Source organism: Triticum aestivum, chromosome 3A (genome assembly GCF_018294505.1).
Source record: "Triticum aestivum cultivar Chinese Spring chromosome 3A, IWGSC CS RefSeq v2.1, whole genome shotgun sequence".
Classification (NCBI taxonomy): Eukaryota; Viridiplantae; Streptophyta; class Magnoliopsida; order Poales; family Poaceae; genus Triticum; species Triticum aestivum.
In genome coordinates, this window is record NC_057800.1 from 718,166,319 (window position 1) to 718,175,028 (window position 8,710).

Here is an 8,710-nt window from a genome sequence, read left to right on the forward strand (position 1 = left end):
ATGCTTGGAGGAGAGGAGGATAGGCTTGAATCTTGAGATGACAAGGGTAGTCACCTGGTGCAACGAAAGGTTCAGTTTCGTACTTGTGATAATATTGTTCAGGTAGTATCTGGATGATTGCCCTTGTACTATTCTTTTCAGAAGTTACTAAAATATCTTGTTGTACGGAAATTTGATTTCTACTAAAAGTTTGTCAAGATAGTCAATTTTCTTGGTTTACAATCTACCTTTTGTTACTGATTACTGAAATGTACCTTGTTACTAAATTTCATAAGAAGGAGGAGGTCAACGGAGCAAAAGGCATGAGGAGAAAGGTTTAACACAACAAGGATGATGATGTTGGCAACGTCTTTGGAAGGATTCGCTCTGGAGAAGTTACGGTGTCCGGCCATCGCGCTGGGGAAGTGGGGAGGATGTCGTTCGGAATGCCTGCAAGGTCTAGAGGAGTGCCGGGGTGTTTGGTTGCCACCCTGAGCTCGATTGCCCGAGGTCCGTTTAGTTTGCTGTACTGAGAGTTTAGCCTGAAGATTGTTGCCTGCCTGACTCAAGCCTGTGAAATCGGACGCCTGGGTATGGCTGCGTCTCCTCCCTTCGCTGCCTGATCACCTACAATAAAAAAACTACTTTGAATGCAAACCAGGCCAATGACAAGCCAAACACTGCCAGTCTTTCTATGAGAGAAATAATTTCTTGTTAAGAAATGCTGGTGTGTAATTTGGCACGTCAAAAGATGCAAATATGTTAGCATGTTTAGTTATTTTCACCTTATTTTTCAATTTGATGATTATATTTTTCGTGAAATACTTCAGTTATGCTGACATTCTTTTCCATGCGGTGGTTATATTTTTAGTGAATTTTGTGTGATAGTATTTTGATATATGTTTTTTCTTCTGGATGGAGATGACTATATTTAATTCATTTTCTATTTATATTTGTTTTGTGTTTGTAGATAATGGACAACACACAAATCGATCATGTCAAATGTTTCCAAAGAAAAAAATACATGTCCTACCACGTAATTTTGGAGTGGTGGAGGCATCACTTGTTCCAGTTGTAACTCAAAGAGCTTTGAGTCGAGGCCATCAAAAGTCCACATGCATTTACCATGAGCACCGAACAAACAAACAGGAGCGAGATGGCATTGATAGCACCGGGCACGAAACACGCCAGCACCTTGAGGCAATGTCCCAAGCCCTCCATGTGTAGAGATACAAGTTTGTTGGAAACATGGAAGTGTCCTTGACACGGAAGATTTGAAATGTCTTTTTACATGTCCACAAACGAGCGTGAGGCTCATGCATGCTGACTACATGCACGAGCTCCTTATGATAATGGTATGGTATTTACATGCAGAAGAACTACAGCCTGTGGAAACAGTGTTGATACATTTACTACATACAATAAAAACAATATGAATGACAGTCTTCTGCTAAAAATATGTAGTATTGTATTTCGGTAGTTTGCAGAGCGCTGGTGGTGTCCTTTTCATACAGATGAGGCCCTACATTTTATTTAGAGCATTGCTCCACACATGCCGCTATAATTTAGAGTCTTGGATGAATAATTGTTGATGGCAAGTTAGTAGAACCATCATCATGAAAGGCGTCTCCACGAGCTGATGCTACACAATATGATGGTACAAGATAACTCTGATTGCATATTCAAATCAATGAATCGAAGGGAGTAAAATCATCAACATGGCCTATGAAGGCATAAAGTGTGAACAAATATTAATCAAGATAGTACCTTCTTTTTGAGCCAGTTATTTAAATTCAACCATTTTAATCTACTCCATGAAATTTGCGTGTGTACAACATTATGTTATGAGCCCGTAGCAACGCACGGGCATTTAACTAGTGTCCATAACATACAAGAATTTTTTTTGTGACACTGAAAAATCATTATGCTTTTAGAAATGTGTTTCATTAAATTTTAACAAATTTTCATGAAATGTAAAAAAGACATCCGCTCAATTTTACCAAATGTTCATAATACATAAAAAATTCTCTTGCCATTCAGAAAATAAATAAATTCTAACACTTCACAAATATTTGCATAATTTGAAAAACTGTTCATGAAATTTTGGAAAATAACAGTATATTAGAAAAATGTCCAATGTGCATTTTACAAATGCTCAATATGTATTTGGATAAAATGTTCAACATGTATTTAGAAGATGTTCAACTTGCATGTAAAAATTGTTCAAAATGTGTTAAAAATTGCAAACAAAGTACTAGTTTACCCAGTGTAGGTTTTATCGGAATTTAACTCAGCAATCTTAATCAAAATGCAAAATTCATATGATTGCTTTGCTGAAGGAGTTAAGACGAGCCTTGAGAAATATCCTAAAGACTTAGCAATCATATTATTAGCTGATTAGGTGGTTAACAACTTTAAATGTAAAGGACACGAGGAACATCAAATCACACATTCTTACTTAATCACACATACTAAAGGATACAATTTGTGGAATCCGATAAATTATACATTTATTAAAATATTTAGCATAAGATCATAATCCACGACAAGTTTTTATGCACATCAATACATTAACCATTGGAAGACGAGGCACCAGCACCTCTAATGATGCTAGGGACTGTGTAGCCAACTTTGAATCAGCCAACCTGCAAAAATAAGAAAACCAGAACATTTCATCTTTAACAATTCAGCCATGGATGATTAACAGGGATCATCGTACATCGTAAATAACCAATTTTCATATAGAAAGACATATAGAAAAATGAAATCGAAAATATTCCGAGATGGCAAATATTCGGAGATGACTATGAAAACACCTCTCTGGATCCTCGAATTGAAAGAGATCACCAAGAGAACTGTTTTTATGAAAGAAAACAAAAAGAACTGTTTTTATGTAACAGTTCATCAGGCAAACACATGTTGAAAGAATAGGGTCTGAGTAGGGGAACCGTGTTCGCTGTTATTATAGCATTGCCGCGCTTCCGCTTGGACCTCCTAGTTATAAGTGGGGGAAATCATAAATATCATAAATTTTCCTTTGATTGAACTGTTTATCCATTTTGCTTTAAGAAATGGAGCAGAAAATTTATGTCAATCTCAGTTAAAGAACACATAAATTTTATAATTCACTCAGACCTCTTTTAGATTTCTTAGAAAAAATAGTATGAGACAAAGTACTTAGTTCCGTAATATAATCCAAAAAAAAATCATATCGTTTGATTGTGCTGCTTCTCTATACATGTGAACCAAGCATTTAAACTTGTATAAACTATTCTTTAGTTTTCAAGTTCTTTGACCAGCAGTCTAGCACATGCATTTATATCTTATTATGTGTTTTCCCAATTCCTATGTTTTCAGAATTCTGCGAACTAGATGCCCAACTTCCTTTGTGGCTCTATTAATAATGGAAGTAGCAAATTTCCTTTTTCCAGCATCAATCAAGAAATAAGTCTCTTCGTTCCATAAAAATACAGACAAATGTATGCAACATCGCCATTTTCATGCTTGACAATTCTTGGTGTCTATGCAAAGGCTGTCAGAGTAGCTGGCCGGCTTTCTGTAACATGGGGAGGCAACAGGAAGGGCTGGAAGGCATATGCTATACACTGTAAGTTGGAAGGCACCCATCCACATTTTGTACTGTAGCAAAACATACTCCCTCTGTCCGAAAATACTTGTCATCAAAATAGATAAAAGGAGATGTATGTAGATGCATTTTAGTTCTACATACATCCTTTATTATTCATTTTGATGACAAGTATTTTCAGACAGAGGGAGTACATCAGAAACTGGACTGGAATCGTGGTATATTAAATAACGTAACCTAAGGATAACATAACACTCCCATCCATATTTTGTACCGTAGTAAAACATACATCAGAAACTGGACTGAGATCGTGCAATATTAAATAACATAACCTAAGGATCATATAACAGTCTTGAATCAGTCGAAAGGCCTTTCTGCTTCATCACAGAGAAACTTAGGTGGTAGAACTTTTTATTAAAAATGGACAGCTACATAAGTATTATGACTGAATTGTAAAACATTACCTAATTATATAGATCGGATGAAGGATCCTGAATTTTCTTGTATATTGCTACAGCAGTCTGAAGGAAACCCTGCATAAACAACATGAGGAAATGATCAACAACACAAAGGCCTTGGTTGCATAGAGATGCACTAAGAATCAAACAAGCATTACCTCCACAACATTCTGTGCAGTTTTTGCAGATGCCTCCATGAAGAGAAGGCCATGGTCCTTTGCAAACTGCTCGCCTTCCTCATAGCTCACTGCACGGCTGTGAGATAGATCGCATTTGTTCCCAATCAGCATTATTGTCATGCCAGGGTGCGCATATTTCCTTGCATCTTGTAGCCAGTTGGTGAGATGGTTAAAAGTCTCCCTCCTGAATGTCATCATTGATTATGACACAAACAACAGGATAATTAAAGTTCAGGCAGCCATGCACTTGAGTGAACAGGGCAGCTTCCATTGTCTCTCGGAGTGGGAGGTACCTGGTGATGTCATAAACCAAGAGAGCACCGACAGCCTCGTCGTATAGTGGTGTAGTTAACGATCTGAATGCATTTCGGCCTGGCTATAATGTTAACACAGACGGCACAAGATGGGTTATTTTCCCTGATAACTGAACGTGACAAACTTGTGGAACTCAAAATTCATACTGTGCTATTTAGTAGAGATGTCGCATCCAATTTCGAAGCAGGGTTTGGCAACACTAATAGTCTCATATGCAGCTGGCAGTAATTTCTATGGTGGATCTGGGTGGAGAAGAAAGAGTACCGTGTCCCAAATCAGGAGCTTGGCGGGCTTGTTGTCGATGGTTATCATCTTGTCCCCGCACTCGGTGTCGATGTTGAAATCAACGACAGGGTGGAACTCCTTGTGGAGGAACTGCACAAGCAGGCATGTCTTACCGACACCTGCAGTAGGTCGTGGGACCATCCAATCAGATCTCCACTAAACGGACGGAACTAGCAGCAAGAGGAGGGGATAGACCGATCGGGAACGGACCTGAGTCGCCGATGAGGACGTACGTGAAGTTGTAGAGCGACATCTCCGGCCCTGACGCCGCCGCTCCTCCTCTCTTCTCCGTGACCTCTCGTGGTGTTCAGGGGATTAGTGCGCGAGGCGGCTACAGGACCGTTTGATGCAGAGAACTGTTCGCCGATCCACATTCCACAACCATAATCTACCTTTTTTTTTTTGAGAATTTCAACCACAATCTGCTGGCCTATTGGATCATGCATTTTGCCCTCCCGCGATCCATACCGATTCGGCCCAGTTCTCTCCCGAGCCCACCGATACGTCTCGCCTCTCGTTGCTAGGTTCCCCACCATCAGGGAAGAAATCGCGCCGCCATCTCCCCCGCTCCGCCGCGACCGAGTTCCAGTACTCCGCCTCCGGCCCCGCTCCTGATCTCCCCGGCCGCCGGACGCCGCCCCTGCTCTCGCCAGCCGCCGGACTCCGCGCTGCTTCCCATCCTTCCACCTCGACCTCCTCACCAGCCAGCACCTCAACCGAGCTCGGTGAGCGCCTCACTGTTGACACACGAACACGTCACGTGTATCCTCTACACCGGGGGTGATGCACCGCAGCTCATGTCGAAGGAGACCCGACCGACAGCGCGATACGCAAGACAGTCAGCGGGCGCTTTTGAAGACCTGAAACCCCACACGCCTAGGAGGGACCCCGTCAGGGAGTGCGGCGGCTATGGGCTGCCCTAGATCGATTCGCTCGCCCCTAGAGCCTCGTGGATCGCTGCCCTCCAACGCGAAGAACGAACGAATAACGAGAACGAAAAATACGAGGGTAGGGGATAAAGATAGATGAACATAAAAGTATAATAGATTGATTGGTTCGATTGGTGTTGTTCAATCGGCCATCACCCCCAACATATATAAGAGGTGGCTGGACTTTTCGTACAAGCAAAGAATTCATCTAGGCTTTCTTTACAAAAAAATTACAACAATTCACGTCCTAGAGTCCTAGTTTTATTCCAACTCGGATTTAATTTGAATCTGGCCCAACTTTTGTCTTCCTCCTTGCGCGGGCCGCCGAGCTTGCATATGACCTCCGATCAAGACGGCCCAAATATGAAACTTGTGAGCCTCGACGAGACGAACAATCCTTATGTTGAACACTTTTCCAAATAAGACCATGTTGAATATTCTACGAAGCCATTTTTAATATCTAGTCGGACTCGATCATGTAACGGACTGGATTGTCCGAGTCTCGTAGTGAACTTACAGGCTGTATACTATCTCATATGATAATGACTTCAAAACCAAAGTTCACTGTTTTGACGATGCGCACAACGTCCGTGTTGATCACTTTTCCATTCGAGGTCATCTGGATTACCTTTCGGGCACATCTTCAGTTTCACTTGGATCCGAGCTCATCCACTCGGATATTAGAGTTTTTCGTCTGACTGGACCTTTTCACTCGGATGTTAGAGTCTTTCATTCGGAAGACAATCTATCACTCGGATGACTATAATTTCACTCGGAAGACAATCTTTCACTCGGGTGACTATATTTCATTCGGGAGGCAATATCTTACTCGAACGTAAAGTTTTCATTCCGACGGTAATCTTTTCACTCGGAATAACTTCACTCGGATGATAATTTCACTCGGATTACTATATTTTCACTCGGAAGCCAATCTTTTACTCGATCGATAAGTTTTTCACTCGACCTTTTACTCGATCGGTAGGTTTTCACTCGGATGGTAAACTTTTCACTCGGATTTCCCGACTGAAAACACAGCCTGATCTTGATTTGCCTCTCCAGGTTGCATACGACCTCGGATTGAGACAAATTTTATATGAAAAACAATCGGCTTGACGAGACAAAACTTTTTCCTGTTGAAGGTTTTTCGATTCAAGGCCGTCTTGATGGCCGAATTACTCAAGCAACCTATCAGACAAGTGTTTGGCACCTCGCGCCATATTTCCGTTGAGGTTCGGTCTGCAAAACTTTTGTATATGAACTTGGATTGAGATGATTTATATATCAAAATCGATTGCCTCGATGAGACGAAGACAATTCCTTAAGAGTGCTCCTTTATCCGAGGTCATCTTGAAGATGTGATTGGCCAAAAACCACTTGAAACATTGAATTATGACACTCGGAGTATAGTTTCAGTCCGTAAGATAAGGTCGAATGAATATAACCGGAACATCAAAGTTGTTCCACTCGGCGACGTGAATCTTTTCATGCTGAAAACCCGTTCACTTGAGACCATCTTCATTGCAATCTATATCTTGCCAAAATCAGGTGTCAACACATGCCCCCTGTTTTCTGGCAGAGCTTGCGTGCCAGAAAATACCTTGCTTACGGTAATGTTTAAGCACGATGTCAACACTTCATCAGTTGTGCATGTTGAGTATGATAATTTTAATCATCCATATGCTCATGTTTGTTGCTTCTTCGGTAGAGCCTCTTGGATAATAGTTCTCTGAAAACAACAATTGGATGTCACAAAGGCTTCCACGTAAGTTTCTTATGTCGATCCGGACCTTGCATTTGTCCAGGCATTCCCTGGGAATACTAGTACCCTTCAACGAAGACGGTTGTCGAACGATTATGACCATGCACCTCAAAAGAATACCGTCAATTGTTCGGCGACTCAACTCGTTATCAAAGTACACCATCAAGCCTCCGCCGAACAACGTCTGTCTCCTGACTTGGATCCTGCAAATAAATAACATTTGGAGTCAGGGCTCTTTTATGCACTAGACCCTTGATTGGTGGTCGACTCAACAATTAAGTCGGCCTCGCCGGTATTGGCAAAGACTGAGCATCGACTATAGGAGTAGGAAATCAACCATGGTGAACACAGTTAGCCAGATGCCGAGTTTGCCAACACAATGAATTCTGAGGGCGATATGCAAATATCGGCCATGCATTCTTATCTCAAAAGTGCTCGGGAGTTCGTCCACCAAAGTGTGAATAGCCGAAATAAGTCAGATGTTTCGGCTGATGATAAATTCCATAGCGTTGATTTTGATGGTACGATTGAAGAATATGGATGAGACGCCTCCTGGAGTCTCCTATATGAAAATTGTCGTCCTCGCCTACGGGCTTTACACTTGTACTCCCTTATTTCTGCTGGCTTCGCAACAGGAGATGTGATGCCGCTCTCGACTCGAGGATTTCCCTTAGGAACCCAGGCCATGTTCTTCTTCTCCAGCTCTTTGGCCCTAAGCCATTTTAGCTTCTTCTGTTGCGAATATGGTAAGCCGAGTGGGCGTCCCGGCTGGGACTTTGGTTTATGCACTGGCAAATTCTTCCTGACTATTGGATCCTTGAAATTTACTTGCTTCACTTTCTTGTCCTTAGCAGCCAACATAGGCTCGGCTGGCTTTTTGTCATTTGGAGTCGGATATGAAATTGCACTCTTGCGGCCATCCTTTTCGTTCTTCTCTTTTTTAACACTTGTTGCAATAGAAGGTCGGACTTCATTTCTATTTTGACTGATCCACTTGGGAACCCATGCCATGTTCTTCTTTCTCAACTCATGTGCACTAAGTCTTTGTAATTCCTTCTATTGCCAATGTGCTAAGCTGAGTGGGCACCTCGGCTGTGATTCTGTTTCAACCAATGCCAACTCTTTTTTGGCCTTGTGCACTCTCAACTTCTTCCCTTCAGATTTGGCACTTGATTGACTTGCCTCGTTGCCTTTTATAGCCAATGTCAATACTTTAAATG

At 41.7% G+C, this 8,710-nt stretch overlaps 1 protein-coding gene across 1 annotated transcript; it reads right to left on the bottom strand.

Moving 5' to 3' along the window:
- Positions 1-2,418: 2,418 nt before the first annotated feature.
- LOC123059399 (ras-related protein Rab-2-A) lies at positions 2,419-5,180 on the bottom strand. Its single transcript, XM_044481979.1, has 6 exons — positions 5,013-5,180; positions 4,782-4,921; positions 4,496-4,578; positions 4,182-4,386; positions 4,030-4,098; positions 2,419-2,624 (listed from the first exon to the last, which is right to left on the bottom strand). The coding sequence occupies exons 1-5, from the start codon at positions 5,053-5,055 to the stop codon at positions 4,030-4,032; spliced, it is 540 nt and encodes a 179-aa protein (XP_044337914.1). The 5' UTR covers positions 5,056-5,180; the 3' UTR covers positions 2,419-2,624.
- Positions 5,181-8,710: the final 3,530 nt, after the last annotated feature.

Excerpts from the sequence above, each read along its gene's own strand:
- LOC123059399 (XM_044481979.1), bottom strand. The coding sequence starts at position 5,055 with ATGTCGCTCTACAACTTCACGTACGTCCTCATCGGCGACTCAG. Across the intron at positions 4,387-4,495 it reads TTGGTTTATGACATCACCAG|GAGGGAGACTTTTAACCATC; the intron begins GTACCTCCCACT and ends GATGACATTCAG. Across the intron at positions 4,099-4,181 it reads CTGCACAGAATGTTGTGGAG|GGTTTCCTTCAGACTGCTGT; the intron begins GTAATGCTTGTT and ends TTGTTTATGCAG.